Raw genomic sequence first — 17,749 nt, 5'->3', positions numbered from 1 at the left:
TTTCTCTACCTCCTCTTCATCTGTCCACCGTTTTTCAAACGGTTTATTCCACAGGGCTATGTCACAGTCAATGAGCTCAATGAACTGTACTCTCAACTGGGGGTAGACCCCACCCCAGCCCCCCTCCCTACCCAAGCCGAGCTCTCCCCTGACGCCCCTGCCACAGAGACTGAAGCCAATCCTGCCGAGAGCACTGCCCTACCAGGAGAGGGTGAGGTGTGTGTGATCAGGATGGTTTGTGTAAGTTAGGATTTAAGCGTGTCAAAACTTTAGGTTGCAATTTGATATACAGGAAATATTGAGTATAAGGTCCAGTTATATGGTCAATGTATAGTTTTCTTTCCTGCAATTCCTTTTTTTGTGTTAGTTTTATACATTTTAATAACCTTTATCTCTTGATTCGTTGCTTTAAAGTGATCATATCTTGTTTTGATGATATTACAATTATTAAATTCTTTATTAAAGGCGGAGTCCACGATGTTTGAAAAACGGTTTGGAAAAGGAGACGGGCCGACTACCAAAACACACTTATAGCCAATCAAATCAAATCAAATGCCGGGTTGCGTATGTGTGGGGCGGGTCTATCAACGGAATGTCCAGATTCTATTGGGGTAGGGGCGTGTTTGTTTAGGCGATTTCAAATATCAACACTGGCTTTCAAACATCGTGGACTCCGCCTTTAACATGGCATAAGTAAACTAGTATAGGTGTCTTAAAGGCACAGTATGTAGTTTTCACCACTAGAGGTCGCGAAACAATAATATATAGGCGATGCTGTGAAAGGAGCATGGAATGAGGGAAGATTATAGGCTGCGTGCGAAATCGCATACTGTCTTGAGTAGGTACTTTTTTGAATCAGTAAATACTTAAATCTTTCCCCGCCAGCGTTTAAAAAAAAATTGCCCCCCAGCATTTTTCATGATTTTCACAAAAGTTTAATGCTTTCCAGAAAATGTTCTTTAAATATATTATATGACTTTTTTCAATTCAAAAGCAGTTTTACTCGAATTGGGGAAAATAAGACAATCACTTCTTCTGTTTCATGGCGATTTTAACAAGCTTATAATAAGTATGCTCTGTATATTATGAATGTGTGTAGATTAATTCTACGTTCACTGTGTTGTAATTGTCAAAAGACCTACCAGCATCAGTTGCCTCTCCCATGGCCTTGTGGATAGAAAAGTGTCCATCGAATGCACACTTCAAAATCTATCCAAAAGAACTGAACCATGTATCGCTGTGCTAGTGGTCTTTAAATGCAAAACTTACATATTGGGCCTTTAAAGTTACTACATGTTAACATGGTACATCAAACTTTTTTTTAAATATGATAACCTCCATAAACCAACCTCCCTGTTGGCCAACCTTCTTCTGTCATATTTGTTTCCTGATTGGCTCTTCTTTTCCACCCTCTTCCTCTCTTCACCAAAGCTCCTTTCTCCTTCCTGTTCACTACTTCCCTTCAATTCTCCTTCCTCTTCCACTCCATGCTCTCGCCCCAACCTTAAATCTCCCTCTGTGCACTGGCCTGAGGACTTAGCGACCTTCCTCAACCCTTCTCCTTCTCCTCCTCCTCTACCTGCCAAAAAACAGCGTCGCCACAGGCAGGTAAACCTTGCTTGTAGGTCTGTATGTAAAAACTAGTAAAATTATTACCACAACGCTCACATTAAATATTCTGTTCCTCAGCATTTCCGCACACTAGAGGAAAGGAAACGGTACGGCAAGGAGGGTGGATCTCATTTGAGTGACACTCTTCCTAGGAAGAAGACCCAGCCCACTGTGACTCCACAGTTTACATGCGCCACACTTGGTCGTAACGTGCCCAGCAAAGTATGTATACACACTTACACAAGCATACACTTATACCCATATTATAGCCAATATTTCTTTATTATTAAACTGTGATACAGTACATTGTTGATAGTTGTAAAGTTTGATTTAATTCCTGTGAATCAAACTGACATTTCTATGAACGACTTATGATGCAGACAAATCAGAGTTTTGAACTGGTTCATTGACACGATTCAGTGAATCAGTTCAAACCTTGTCATTTCAAAGCCCTTTTTAATATTTTAGGCAATTATTGATTTCTACTTCTGTGTACTGTTATCCAAGCCTAATAAAGGTGTGTAAATATGTAGTTATCGCCCACACTAACTTCATCCTCTTGTGTTCAGTCTCATCCGCCTTTAGCTCAAAGCTCCAGTTGTGGAAGCGTGTTGAACCGAGCTCTCGCCATCTCTCCCAAAGAGACACAAATGGAAACACACCGTCTGCACAAGGGTAAGACTCACTCCATCTCAAACATTTACTCTGTTTATATACAGTGTTGTTATGTGGGATTAAACTAAAACTAATATGCATAGAAAGCAGTGCTTTTGATCTCTATGGCTTTTAGTGGAACTAATCTTAGATTGCTTTCTCCTTCCTGCAGGCAGATCTAAGAAAGGTAGGGTACCGTGTGAGGTCTTTCTGCCTGATGTAGTTTACTAGATGTGTCTGTTACTTAATTTAATTCATTTATTGCCTCATTAGATTTGAAGCTTAAAAGATGTCACCTCTCATTGTTTAATCGAAATGGAAACCATCATTTTTCATTGCATGATTTTATCCACCAAAGCCATTTATTCGTTTTATTGATGTATTACAGAATACCGACCGTATTACTTTTTCACTCACCAGCCAATTTGCTACTAAATAAGTTACTTGCCATCCAGAACTTCTGCTAGCCTTTATTCAAACAAAATTCGCTCATCTTGCCATCTCCTACCTTTTTTATCCGTGTCCTTTTCACCAAAACTGTTTTTAGGTAAGCAATTCAACACAGTCCAATGAACATCGAATAAAGGCTGTCAGCCGCCTTTCAAAAAAATACGTCACAAAGATGTCGTTTCTGCGTGATGCCTTTAAATATCAGCGGTGATGCCTAGTTTTAACTCTTTCACCGCCATTGACGAGATATCTCGTCAATTAAGAGAAAACGCTTCCCCGTCTTTCCGCAATATCGCTATTATCCACCAGATGGCGCCCTTCCGCAACTTTTTAAAATCGGAAGTATTGTCCGAGTCTGTTTTAAAGATCGCTCTGAATGGGATCTCTATGAAAAGTCCATCACAAAAATGGAATTATCTCTGCTTTTTGCTCAAAATGTGGTGTTTTTGCAGAAACCTACTCATATTCAAAAGCTGATTACAAAAGAACCACTGAAGGTAGGATGAAACGTTTTTTTTTTGTTTGAAAGCAGAGGGTCTGTTCTTTCATTTGGTATATTGTATGTTTATATATTTAAAGAAGAACATTTTCTGGAAGGCATTAAACTTTGGTGAAAATCATGAAAAACGCTGGCGCTGGCTGGCAACTTTTTTTAAAAATGCTGCCGGTGAAAGAGTTAATAAGCACGTTACCCGAAAATAAGTCATCAAGTGTCCTCCTTACCACCCTATACTGATTCACGACCTAGGGAGCTGATAGATGAGCTATTCAAGCCGACCAGTTTGCCACTTGGTATTAAAACTTTTGCTCTTCTTCCCTTGGTCTCCTTGGTTGTTTGGGGCGACTTTCCTTTTTACAGTGGGGTTTTTAACCCCAGCTAAGTACTGTATCACCACATTATTATGTTTGAATGGCGAGTCTCGTACCCATGTGTTTGGTGTAGGTCCAAGTATGCCAGAGATGCGCAGATGCTGCAGAAAAATGCTGTATTTAGTATACCAAAATGACTATTTGAGCATTTGTGCTAAAACTTTGGCTTACATGAACTTTACAAAGAAATAAACGATTGAACATAATTTATAAAAGTACCCTACCAAATTGGCTAGTGATTTGACAATGTTACCCGCCACTGCTGATTTTTACCCACATTTGGAGGGTGTTACTTTCAAAGCCTGAGCGTGCTAGTAATTAAGTTTTGCATGATTAGATATGTTTGTAGGCTGTTATGTATTGTTTATGGGTATTTTGAGGGATTAAGGTGTGGCTTCTATAAAATACTCTTAAGGGGCGTGCACACCAAAGCTTTTATGCTGGCAGCCGTTGCATGTTTTCAATTGTTTCTAATGAAAGCACGCCTTTATTCAAACAAAAAAAAAACAGTCACTCGCCGATTGCCGAGAGTTGAAAAATATTCAATATTGGGGGATAAGCTCAGCTCGTCAATGTCAGTTCTCACATGGCTGTCCAATCACAGTGGAGGAGGGGCGGGACAAATATCACAACACCCAACCGCTGCATTGCACAACGACTTATTAACAAAGCAGAAGTATCACATCAACCAAAGCGCTCAGCTTAAGAAAGCTGACAGTCGTCTGATATAAAGGTGTCCGCCGGGCGTTTCAGCCGCTTATAAAAGCTTTGGTGTGCACACCCCCTTAGGGTTCTGCACAATACAGGGAAGAGTGAACATACTGTAATTAGATCTGAAATTAAAGGAATTGTTCACCTGAAAAGTTTCCTGACATATTTGAATATCAGCTATATTCGCTAATTAAGCTCTAAATAAAAAAACATTTATACAAAATGATTTGTGTTTAATTGAAGGAAGGAAGTCATACACAGTACATCTACGATGACATTAGGGTCAGTAAATTAAGAGAGATTTTTAATTTCATGGTAAACTATTTGATATTCCTGTAGCTCAATTGGTAAAGCATTGCGACTTAGCAGTACAAAAGGTAATGGGTTTGATCCTCAGGGAACTCATATACAGTACTGATGAACATGTATAGCTTTAATGCACTGTAAGTTGCTTTGAAAAAAAAAACTTTTGTCAAATGTATAAATGTAACTCTTCAAGGACTTTTTTTACCCAGCATACAACACTGGTGATTGGATTTCCTCAACTCTGTTGGTGTGGTAACTGTAGACCAGGGGTCACCAAACTTTTTTCTCCGGGGGCCACATTATCGTTCTTGACTGTGATGGGGGGCCGGGTCAGCTATATAACATAGAATTGTACTACCCAGACCAAAATGACCACCAGCAGGCCTCATTGTGTAGTAGAGATTACTAGCCTGGCACAGCCAAAGTCCCCATCAGTAAACGGCTTTCCATGGGTACTAGTAGGTGAGCTACCTTATAGCTAGCTCGGACAGCAGCCTGGTTTACCTTAGTTTGGCAAAGGAATACATTTTTTTGTGCAGCCAGTACGCCTTTCATCCTTTGAATCCTGTCTTCTCTTGCTTGCCCTCGCTAGCTAGCATACTCTTTGTGGCGGGTTTCGTGATGATGACACAGATTATAGTCTTTGAAAACTGCCACATTTTCTTTACATATAATACAAACTGCACGGTCCTTACACTGAACAAAAAATAATCGTTGGTCCACCGTTCTTTAAAGGTAGGGTAACACATTTTGAAAAATGCTAACGTAGCCGCCTAGCAATGAAATCCCGATCCCACCCTCAAGTCAAATCGCCATCCAAAGTCACGCCTCTTTCATAACACATGAACACGCACAGATCAGACGGTCACGTCTCATGTCTCATTCACCAGTGAGAAAACTTTGCAGTACAAAGTCAAATAACACTTCCAAAATAACCAACATAAACAACTGGTTTACATCAGAATTAGTTTAAGCACACGTTCGGTTGTGTAGACGTAGTAACTATATCGTTACGCTAATCCGTAAACGAACACAAATTTCATAAGCAACACAATGTTTCATCAAAGTAGAATATCTGAATCCATCTCAGTACAAACATATCGCATACCTACCTTACCAAAATAAACAGTGCAACGACCCTTTCAACTCTTTGCCTCCTGCAGCGGTTTCATCTCGTGGTAAAGCAGTAAAGTTACCGATGTTAATTTGGGTTTTTGCTCTTGCTGATCCAGGCAGTTTTTGCTGTTGTTGTTATAAAAGATGTCTTTCATTGTGTGCCTCCTGTGTAGGTTGTCAATTCAGCAGAAAAGTTTGCTATTCTCTCTGTTTACAGACAGGAGATGAGCGCACGTGAACGCGCCGATGACGTATGGTGTCTGCGTGGACTCGCTGCGCTGTGGGCATTCAAATTACGCTTACGTATGAGGGACAAAAATTGAAACGTCCATTCGGACCGAAATCTATGATTTGTTGAACATTTTTTGGTCCTACACCTTTCACAGATGACATAAATTTCTACAAATACATTTAAACAACTTAACACAGTGATTGCTATCAGGATGTGAGGGGACTTTTAACCGGCATAACAAAAAATGTTTCAGGATCAAATCTGTTACCCTACCTTTAAAACTCTGCACTCGCTTATCAACTTTTTGTTTAATGCTAGCCATTTTGCTGTCCTGACCACTGCCAGTTCTGGACAGTTATCTGCACGTGCGTTGTCTGTTACTGCTTGATCACAAGCATGTCGGGTGAAGAAAATTTGGCAAATAGGGTTAATTTAATAACCAAATATAATTTTTTTACTTATAAAAATCAACAAAATACCAGATGCAAACATGTTATTAATTTTCAAAGAACAATTACAAAAATAAAATTGCCTCACAGGGCCGGTTCAAGTAGTGGGGGGCAGAGGGGCTGGGGGGCCGGTCAAAGGGGGTTGGCGGGGCTGAGTCGGCCCGCGGGCCTTAGTTTGGTGACCCATGCTGTAGACTGTCAGAAAAAAATGATCCCAGGATGTCACTGGAAACTACTGTTTAAAAAGTCCTAATAAGTACCAATTAGGTACAGATATGTATACATTTGGTACTAATACGAACTCTTTAGGTGCAATGGTGTACTTTTTGAAAGCGGACCATCCCCCTTACTATTTTTTGATTCTTTTTTTTTCTGACATCATAATTATTTCTACATCAAGAGACATGAGGTTCTTTACACAAGCAAAACAACCAAATTAAGACCAATTGAAGTGAAACATCTGCCTTATAAGGCAATTTCTGTTGACCAATAGGAGCTGTTTATTCCAACCGGGTGGAAACTTTTTACATTTGTTTATTTATTTGTTTGGGGAAGATAGTGAAAAAATGCTGGGAAGACAGGAAACTCTTTCATTTTTGTTTGTGACAAACATCCATCTCAACCAGACTGAACTTAAGTGCATCATTTGACTTCCCAGCTTTGTTGTTGCGAGTACAACCAAACTTTAGTGAAGTTGTAACGTTTCATGTTCACATTTTAATAATATAGATGAAACGCTTGGTTGTGTTCTTCAGATGAGAGGCCCTCTGGGTAGGATCATCAGAGAGGTGTGTCTGCGCTTCTGTACGCTGTGGTTGATGTTATCAAGGTTAATAGTGGAGTCTCACATCCGTTGGACTAACTATAGCCACAGTATAACTGCTGATTTTAACTTAAACTCCACATCTCCAAAGGAGAAACACTTAACTAGACAGCAAGCTCGGATATATCTGTCTTTTGGTTTTTGACTTCTAGCCGAATAAGCTTTGGGATTTTAGATACCTTTAAATCAAAGTTTTCTCTTACATACAGTCAAGATATCATTGCACAGTGGCTGGTCTTTGTGAACAGGGTAAGGGTGCGCTGGGTACTGAACGCCCAGAGGTCACCGAACTGGGCAGCAGGAATGGTGAAGCAGCACCTGGTGGTGATGTTGCTCAATCAGGTAAAGCTTCAATAGCACTGAAACTGTCATAGGAAGAAGACTACATGGGATAAGGTGTGCTTGATAATTAATACGTTCATTGCTGAATTTTTGATTTCATTGTTTGTTTGGTTTGACAGGACACAGCCAGCAACACATCGGTGAGGACCACAGAACAAGGTCGGATAATCTCAGCGGTCGTGCATCCTCGCAGACAAACGTTTATCTTGACTCATTCGGTTATCAAGACAACGGCCGTACCTTCGACACGCTGAGCGTGGACAGCTCAGATAGCATGGACACAAGCATCTCCGCCTGCTCACCCGACAATGTCTCGAGGTAAGCCAATGTCCATTGTAACTTGACACTGTGTTGGATTTCACATCAAAAATGTGATGTTTGCCAAATGCATAAATGTAAAAATGGAATGTCCTCCCAAATCATAACAATATATAAATGGCAATGCCAAAAAAGCTTTTAATAATGGAAAAATACCGAAATCTGCAGACTAGATTTATATTGTTTACTTTTTATTATTTATTTATCATTTTTATTTATAGTGTTAAAGTTACACGGAGGAAAATGCTCAGAGATTGTTTCAAAGCTCAGGGTATTTGATTTGTGTTCTCCGGTTTGTTTCATTTAAGTTTTAGATGTCTTTTCTGACATTGCTTAGCAGAAATAAAAATAGAAACAAATAAGACAATTGTTAAAATCCAAAAGAGTATGGAGCAAAAATAATCTGGATACATTTGATTAGAAATGTTTAAGCTCATATTGAAATCTCATTAGTTTGTGAAATTGTTAAGATCTCTTCTTGCAGAGACATTTGTAAATTTCTGGGGGGGGGTCCTTATAAGAAAGTTTTATTGGATCTTTTTTTTATCTCATTGATCTTTCTCAATCATTAGTCTACCCAATTACGAAAATTGTTCCCAAATGCCTGCTGTCTTTCCTGTATTTAAAGAAGGCGATCAGATGTCCATCTACAACTATAGACACATTAGTATCCTGCTGGTGTTTTCCAAGGTGGACGAAAAACTTGTTTCACAACAAATGACAAATTATCTTACTAGTTACAATCCTTTAAATTCAAATCAATTCGGTTTCCGTATTAATCACTCAACAGAAACAGCCAATTGCTATTTTGAAAAAGTCACTGTTGGATAGAGGAGGTGTAGTTGGTACTGTTTTTCTCGATTTAAAAAAAATTTTTAATCATGAAATATTGCAAACTTTTAACTTCTCTGCAGGCACCATTAAATGGGTTAAATCTTATTTTACACATCAGATTCACTTTGTTTCAGTTAGGAATCAACAATCAGATGCTATATCTATAATTGCAGGTGTTCCGCAAGGCTCGATCTTGGGCCCACTTTTATTTTCCTTGTATGTAAATGATCTGCCAAACATTTGTCTTAATGTCAATACCCAAATGTATGCAGATGACATAGTAATCTTTATATCCTAGTATTATTGATGTGCATTGCATAACCTGGAAATGAAATAGTTAAGAAGTTAAGATATATGTAACTTTTTGCATACTGTAAACTTTTTAAAGTTTTTTTGGGGGGGCAATTTGTGCCTTTATTTGACAGACAGTATGTAAGGAGAGGACAGGAAAGTACAGGGTGGAGAGAGGGGTACAGGATCGACAAAGGACCACCAGCCGGGAATCAAACTTAGTCACTAAAGAATTGTTTATATGATATTCAGTAGCACTGCCCAATACACCAGTATACTATAAACTTTTAAATGTGCATTGTGTAACTTTTAAAAGGATTTCTTGACAGAAATGCAATATAATACATTACTATATTATCAGTGGTGTATAAACACCTTACAAAATTAACTGTATTGTTTTTGTTACCTTGGAATGAGTCGTTTTTATCAACATACACCGCTGGTTCACTTACATGGAAATCACCATTTCCCGCGAGCAAGCTTTTCTACAGTAGCCCACTGCTCTATAACGCGTATTTTGTCACTACATTGTCGTGTTTGTCCTGTGGCGGCTACCGTAGCTTCTCGATCTGTTACGAAATGGAGCGTTAGCTGTGGACTGAGCTGTTGCTTGCAATTCACAATCTCACCACTAGATGCCACTACCAGATTGCAAGGATGCATGTAACTGTATGCAATTATTCTCCAGAAAACCCCTCCTGTTGGGTTTAAAACTCCAGAGAGCAGTTATAAAAATATGTTGCCATTTTAAGAAAGCATCTGTGAGTGTATGTTGTTTGATCTACATCACACAGATGGATCGTGTCAACTCACCATGATGCTTACACATATGTCTCTTCCACAATCCAAAACATCTCCTATTGTAGTTCCAGCCAAAAATTCCATATTCCATAAATATTGCAGGGCACTAAAAAGAAAAGGAATACAGGTAAAACCCGAGCATCTGTAATCCAGAAATCATATCTGAATGCTCAGCTGTAGGTTACCATAAACTACAACCTTACTTGTGTGAGAGTGATTAGTTAAAGACCTTAGTGACCGTGACAGATGTGACATACCACACCAGATCATTTCTCAAGCCGGCGGACGAGTGTTTATTCTGCGCGTGTTTCTGAGCTGGAGGCAATGGGCCGGTGATTGTGTAATTTGAGTTGGGTTGTTTGAATAATGTGAGTTCTGAGGGGCACGGGTATGACGGTGTGCACCCCCTCCTCTGCTTCAGAGACGGATCCACTCGGATTACAGCAGGAGGAAACAGATTTTGGTTTTTTTTCTTCAGTTTGAATGTAATCAACTGCAGAGCGCGGGTTCGAGCTGCGCTGGGGTCTTTGTGTGGTATGTTCCCCTACTCTCTTGTGGTTCGTTGGGTTTTGCGACTTCTAGAGCAAGAATGACCTCCGTGTATCTTCAGCATTACCGGTAAGATACGATAAAGATAGAAGAGCTGAGAGGAATGCACAGTGCATGGATGAGGTGGAAACAGGGAGACCAGATGTTAAGCTAGTGAGCAAGATGGGTAGATGGTTGTGAAGGAATTGATGTAGAGATGTGTAAGGATCGAATGGAGAAGTTGTAAGAACAAGACATTTGTTTTTTCATTACATATCTGCTGTAGGCATAGAGGATTATGTTTGTGTTGTGTTTGATCTGAAATGATTATGCTGAGGATTATTACAGTAAATGTTGACTTTGTTAGATTTATATATGATTTGCATGATCTTTAAATGTGATTTAAAACCTCTTGACTTGACATAAACAGAAATTGCATTATTTTCTTGGTACTTTGCACCTTGAAGAATCTTGAACTTGCATCAGTGTGTCATTAATGATTGACGGCTGATAGATACAAATCTACACCTTTGTTTTTCTGGCTGATGCTATGAGGGATTCATATTTTTTACAGCATAATTTACACCAGATGGTATAGAAACCAATTACATAGCTTGAAAGTTAACCGCCAGCGATGATGTCATTGTAATATTTGAAAACTGAATTGTGATTGGTCTTCTTCTATTTCTTACATTTACATCAGAACTATGGGTGGCCTTTCCTGTGTTTATTTGCATACTGAATTGCAATCTTTTCTTTTCTATTTAAAAAGTACACAGACTATAAACACATGTGTGACGTAATAGATTAACAATGGCATTGGCTATAATGAATGTGAAATAAAAACAGTAAAAATGTCATAGTTTAAATAAAATTAAAAAAATGTTTACTTAGAGGTCGCCGTTTTGTTTACATCACAACACATGATGTCAAAATGTTGCAATCAAAATGCATTTTATTATCATAACAGTGAAGTAAACAGTAGATTGTAAAATTAGAAGATGAGTTATAAATGCACACAGACAGTAGGTGGCGGTATGCGGTCTTGACACCTGCATGCCATTTAAAAAGAATAAAACATCAACGTCTTATGTTCAGCCCGTCTCCTGTTCGTAGTATATGCCAAAGCATTTGGGTCAATGACGTGACGTTAATTATTTTGTGTCCGTATGGTTCAATTAAATGTAAGAGGGTTAAAATAAAAAAGAGGCAGATTACATGCATAGATTCTCTTTTTTGAGGAGCAAGTCTAATATTTCTAGTTTAATTAAATTTTGATATTAAGGGGATAATTGCAAAAATGTCAACGTGGTGTAACCAGTCTGTGTCAATTGGTGTAACTAGTATTTTTTTAAATAAAAATATAAATATATTCACAAAAAAGTGTGGAATAAAATATAATCATCTAGTTTAGTGTAATATATTTTTACATACATTTTTACATTTTGTCAAAGATTATTTAGAAAACAGAGCTGTTTTCAGCATATGTCAGGATAAATATTACAAAAACACATTACAATTTACATATTAGAAATAACTAATAAAATGATATTTTAAAATTATTTTTTTATGATTATATGATTATTTTATGATTTTATATATATATAATTTTTTTATGATTTATTAAAGTATTACATATTTCTCATTCTTTGGCGCAATTGCCGGTTACACCATATGACATTTTCAGTCTTTTAGTCTTTCATAAAAATGGTGCAAATGTAATTTTTTATTGCATAAAATTAACATAAATAGGTGCATTGAAATAAACCTAATGCATGCTTTTAAAACAAGTTAAAAAAAAAGATTTTTACATTTCTCATCTTGCCAAACCGTTTTTGTCACCGACCCATTTACTACAGTAAACTGTAGTAATATTTTGCGATAACCATTACACATCATCGACCCAGAATGCACTACATGCGGAACCTAATGGCGGCCTTTACAGGTTAAAATGTGTAATACATGTTTTTTTAAGTAATTAAAATATTTCATGTTTTTAACAACTGAATTTAGTAGGAGGCGGCGGCAAATATAAAGTATTTAAGCATACAAGTCTCCATAGTCGAGGTACTCTTTAAATATCTATAACCACATAGACACTGCCAAGACTGTCCTGTTATATGTCGGTTGTTATGCAAAGCAACAGAAAACTGGATGTGCGCTGACTGTCATGACAGCAGCAATATTTCATTATGCAAGTCTAAAACCTTAACTGCTGTTTTCTTCAGGAAATTAAAAACATCTTAAAGTTAAAAAGTTACAAGCATCTTAAGAAAGGGATAATTTCCTGGAGCGGTCTATTATTTCATTGACAGCTGTGGTTTTAGCAGGACCTATAATGCCAAATGGGGCGGTATGGGGTTTAATACAGATTTTATGATACCAACATATTCTTCACGGGGGGAGGGAGATTTTAAGGTAAAATTGTAGTTGTTCATAAAGGAGGGACTAGTCAGATCTATTCCACGTGTTCTCTTTGAAGTTTAAATGGAAAGCATCAGTGTCAAGACGACTGGCGGAGCTCTCAGGCTTTTTCTGTCTCGACTGTTAATGCATTCCAGCACTGGACAACTTTATTGATTCCTTCTGTGTTCTCCAACTACAGCATGTATACATATGCGCCACCCCACGTACGACAGGTTTACGTTTGCACGTCTCTGACATAAACTAAGCGTAATGGTGTTTTAGTGCCCGGCTCACCGGTTTGGTATTAGATTGTGGGAGGTCCGCTGTCAAGGAGAAAAATTGTGATTTTTCCTGTATGTTATTTTTGGTAGTGCCAGCACCAACGTTTCGAAGATGGAAGAGATGGAACGTCTTCTCCGAGAGGCTCAGGTGGAGAGAAACAGGCTCCTGGAGCACAGGGTAATAATATGGACATGCAAACATCTTATACAGCTCGTGTCAAAGGTTATCCAGGAGTACAGCTCATTGATAGAGCTTTGCATTAGCAGCGCAAAAGGCCATGGGTTCGAACATATACCAATAAAATGTATACCTTGTAATGCACTGGAAGCTGCTTAGGATAAAAAGCATCTGCCAAATGCATAAATGTAGAAGTTAAAGAGGTTTATATTACATGTAAATGGTTAAAAAAAAAAAGCCATGAAAATCAAATCCAGATATTTCTACAGATCATAAACCCAAATGATAAATAGAGCACATTTGGTAACAAGTGTTTTAGATTTTAAACAGCTTGTTTATTGTCTTAGAAGTTTCTCAGTCAGCCGTGATCTGTAACAAATTTGGCTTGAAATACAACAGCATTGCTGGAAATGAGTCGTTCTTCCTGTTTGTGATGTTTTTCATGGGAGTTTGTGCTTGTACGATAATCGTGCGGCTTTAAACATTTTATTAGTGAGTATTTATACAGAACAATGGCATTTGTTTATGTGACAGGAGAGAGAGATGGAGAGCAAGAGTCGAGCCCTTGAGGAGGAAAGGAGGCGGCGAGAGGAGCTGGAAAAGAGATTGCAGGAAGAAACCAGCAGGAGGCAGAAACTCATCGAGAGAGAGGTGAAGCTCCGCGAGAAACAGCGAGCACAGGTGAGATTTAAGCACACATGGTGATGAACTTTGCAAGTGCGTACAAGAATATTACTATTGCTTATAGTTAGGGTGTGCTATAAACATTAATGATACCAAAGTTTGCCAAAGAAACTTCTTTAACCAAAAGTAATTTAAACCCTGGTGGGTATAAAATGAGTAAAATGTCAAAATATAAAAGGATTTCCAGGTACCCATGCCATATATAAATCCATTTTTACTAATTTGGGTAAAAATGTGTTTTCTATACCAAGAAAGTGACAAGATGAAAACCACAATTTTCTGTTACAAACTTTCACATAGCATCTTTAGGTTATAATAACATAAAAAATTCAAATCAATAATTTGATTTTTAAAGATTTATTATAAAAACAGATTATTTTTCTGCAAAATGCAATAAATCCATGATTCAAGTTTTTTTCATTAAATATTATATTAAATCAATATATACATTTGCATTTATCTTTGCCATGTTGTATTCATTTAGTTGACTAGTGGTATACACTGATTAAAAAAAATAAACATTAATGGCATTAATCAAAACACTTACTTTGTCATATTAAAGGACAAGTTCGGTATTTTAGACTTAAAGCCCTGTTTTCAGATTGTTTATGGTGAAATAGAACCGTTTTGACTGAAATGTCGACATATGCGGCTGCCCTGAGAATTTGGGAAAAAAGGGAGAAAAGATGACAGATTATTTACACAGCGGATACCGGATTTTGCGTAAAATTAAGAATTTACTTTTTAATACTGACCTGATATAATACTGATTTTGGCAGTACCTCATAATTTGCGTTTATTGCATTTTGCAACCAAACTCTTCATATGCATTACTCAAATGATTATGTACAAATCTAGTTTTGAATATATGTATTATTCACTGGTGTTTCATCGTAACGTCTTTCATATCACCTGACTGACTGTGACCTTTGACCCTCAGTCTCGTCCGCTAACACGCTACCTACCGGTAAGAAAGGATGACTTTGACCTTCGCGCCCACATCGATTCAGCCGGCCACAACACCGAGACCTGTTTCCACGTATCCATCACAGAGAAAACCTGCAGGGGCTTCCTTATTAAGATGGGGGGCAAAATCAAAACCTGGAAGAAGCGCTGGTTCGTCTTTGACCGCAACCGGAGGACCTTGTCCTACTATTCAGGTCTGAATCCACTTCTTGAATGATCCATTTACATTTGGTGGATGCAAGTGACATAAACGCTGAGTATTTCATTATTTTTACAGATAAACATGAGGCGAAACTAAAAGGAGTCATTTATTTCCAGGCCATAGAGGAAGTGTATTATGACCATTTAAAGAGTGCACACAAGGTAACAAAAGTAATACGGTAGTTTACCTCAGTGGTTCTTAACCTTTCTCCCTTCAAGGCCCCCAAAACATTTGACGTCCCCCCACGCTCTCATGTTTTATCAAATAAAATGTACAAAAACAAAAAAAATCTTGATTTCAGCTTATTCCGATGCTGGTTTTGTCTTATTTTGAATAATTGAATCACCCCCCTTGGAAATCTGTTGAGGCCCCCTGGTTGAGAAACACTGGTTTACACAGTATATATGTGCGAGTGCTGCCCCCTAGAGGCCAACTTCTAAATCTCTCATTTTTATCCACAGAGTCCAAACCCGTCTCTAACGTTCAGTGTCAAGACTCATGATCGCGTGTACTACATGGTGGCACCCTCACCCGAGGCCATGAGAATCTGGATGGATGTTATCGTAACGGGAGCGGAGGGATACACACAGTTCATGATTTAAGACGTTGTCCGGCATCAATAGGGGAGGACCGTGTGCAACGTATGAATTTGTTGGACTGATCTTTTGTTATTAGTCTTCTATTTTTATTAGCTTTATTTTTGATCTGATCTCAATCCACAGTGTTTGGACACTTCTCGGCTGCCTTAGTACTTAACTTGAACTTTTACTTGGCAGCCCAGATGATGGAGCACATATCCTATTATTACAACTGTGTGTGTGCGTGTGTGTGTGTGTGTGTGTGTGTGTGCGTGCGCGTGTGTGTGTGAATGTTTCTGTGTCGTTTCTGTTTCTTTTAAGTGTGTGTATAGAGCAAAATGTGTTATGTGATATTCAGTGCCAGTGTGCCACCGTTGTGTGTGGTCTGTTTGTTACCTTGTGTACAGGACCTCAGGGACACACACATTATATCCATAAACAGTTGTCAGCTGTTCTGCCAAAGATGAAAACACAACGTCCACATGCTGTAGAGAGGTTTTGTATAGACTCATGTGGTTCAGTGCCTTCAGTGTTATCCATTTATACTTCATATGATAAATAATCAACGGTGCTATACGACATGCAAACATGTGATGCAGTTATTATAATGGTTTTATATCTTCTGTAACACTAAAGATGCTTGAAATTCAAGTATTACAGAGTATTACATCCTGTTTGTTTTGAATATGTTTTGTTATAGCACATATAGGAATATGGACTGTATTCACTACGTTTGGCCCATTTTTAGGCTATGGTTACTTGTATTTTATCTCCACATATCCCAGAAATGCTTTTGGTAAATAGATGTAATTTGTATTTTTCTTCTGGCCTTTACATTTATTCCAACAATGTCCTTTATTTCTTCATATTAACTTTATAGTCTTTGATCACCAGGGGGCGACAGACATCTAATGCATTTACATGTACTCACATGCGAGTCATAAGCTTTAATCTGTGAATTAGACAGTAGTATGTTGAATATCGTGTGTTAATACTCTTTTGTGATAAATATTTATATTTTACCGTGCATGTGCCTTAATTTTTGCATATGCAAAATAAAGCAAATGTATATTGTTATGATTCAAGTGCACTCTTTAGTGGTTTGATGATGTTTTCTTGTATATGTACTGTACTCATGTTACCTCAATCTCCTTAGGCAGACAAGATACGCTGGATGGAAATCAAATTGAGGATTTGAGTAATAACAAGTTGTTGAGTGGATTTGTCAGGTTACTCGACTGGTTTTCCGAAAGACGAGAAATAAACAAGACGCCCTACAGAAGGAGATGAAATATTTACACATGCATTATTATTTGAACACCACCCAACCACATGATGCGTGCATGCGTGTTTGTACAGTTGAACCCTACGGGCATGTTCTTATTTTTGCATATATAGTCGTGTTAGGATTTGAATACCAGGGTTAGGTTGCATCATGACATCAGTCCCACATCTAGATTATTATTTTTTTACTAAATTAGTTTGATCTGAAAAAAAAAGTTTCTTTAAGCATGCAAAAACAATCCCAAACCCCTTCTTCCAACTGTCCTTTGTGTAGTCCATCATCTTCCTCTTTCATTTCTCCTAATTTCTTATCATCTCCCTCCCTTTGTTGTGGCACATCTTTTTTGTAATTCATCCTTACACTTGTGTGCCACAGCTCCCAGCATAATAAATGAACGTATTGAACTCATCCTCATATATTAGCAGTGGAAGCAGCGATTGGACCCCATGTTGTGAAGCGTCGCCTTGTCAATTTAGAGATAATTGATGTCAGAGGAAATCAGACTCAAACACATTTATACAGCGCGGTCTGTCCTCAGGGAATACACATACGGATGCCATTTTCTTTAAGGGTGATCCCAAGGGAACTTGTTTGCATTTAGGGCCCCATCTTTCACCTTAGCCCCAAGGCAGAGGTGCACCGCATGTCAGTAAAAAGTGGTTGAGATGATACATTCACAGAAATATATTTAATGTATAATATGTGATATCTATCAGAAAAAATGTCAAATATTGGTCCCTAGCTGTAACTAGGGTGTTACCCCTTTAAAAAAGTACACCTTTGCACCTAAAGACTTCATCTTAGTACCTACAAAATACATAATGGTATGCGAT

General features: G+C 38.1%; 1 protein-coding gene across 9 annotated transcripts in view; it reads left to right on the top strand.

The window, feature by feature from the left end:
- The window catches only part of phldb2b (pleckstrin homology-like domain, family B, member 2b), a 53,458-nt gene extending 36,747 nt beyond the window's left edge, over positions 1–16,711 (top strand). For 5 of the 9 annotated variants that reach the window (XM_065258340.2, XM_065258341.2, XM_065258342.2 and 2 more), the window contains 10 exons: positions 55–216; positions 1,432–1,608; positions 1,690–1,833; positions 2,181–2,286; positions 7,684–7,882; positions 13,114–13,201; positions 13,736–13,882; positions 14,826–15,045; positions 15,129–15,214; positions 15,515–16,711. In XM_065258340.2, coding sequence (XP_065114412.1) covers positions 55–216; positions 1,432–1,608; positions 1,690–1,833; positions 2,181–2,286; positions 7,684–7,882; positions 13,114–13,201; positions 13,736–13,882; positions 14,826–15,045; positions 15,129–15,214; positions 15,515–15,655 — 1,470 coding nt within the window. In that variant the 3' untranslated portion in view covers positions 15,656–16,711. The remainder of the gene's footprint in view (positions 1–54; positions 217–1,431; positions 1,609–1,689; positions 1,834–2,180; positions 2,287–7,683; positions 7,883–13,113; positions 13,202–13,735; positions 13,883–14,825; positions 15,046–15,128; positions 15,215–15,514) is intronic. The other 4 variants (XM_065258345.2, XM_065258343.2, XM_065258347.2 and 1 more) reach the window with 2 other exon arrangements.
- The last annotated feature ends 1,038 nt before the right edge of the window (positions 16,712–17,749 follow it).

The sequence above is a fragment of the Paramisgurnus dabryanus genome, chromosome 22, assembly GCF_030506205.2.
Source record: "Paramisgurnus dabryanus chromosome 22, PD_genome_1.1, whole genome shotgun sequence".
In the NCBI taxonomy this organism is placed as follows: Eukaryota; Metazoa; Chordata; class Actinopteri; order Cypriniformes; family Cobitidae; genus Paramisgurnus; species Paramisgurnus dabryanus.
This window is presented reverse-complemented; position numbering and strand designations above follow the sequence as displayed.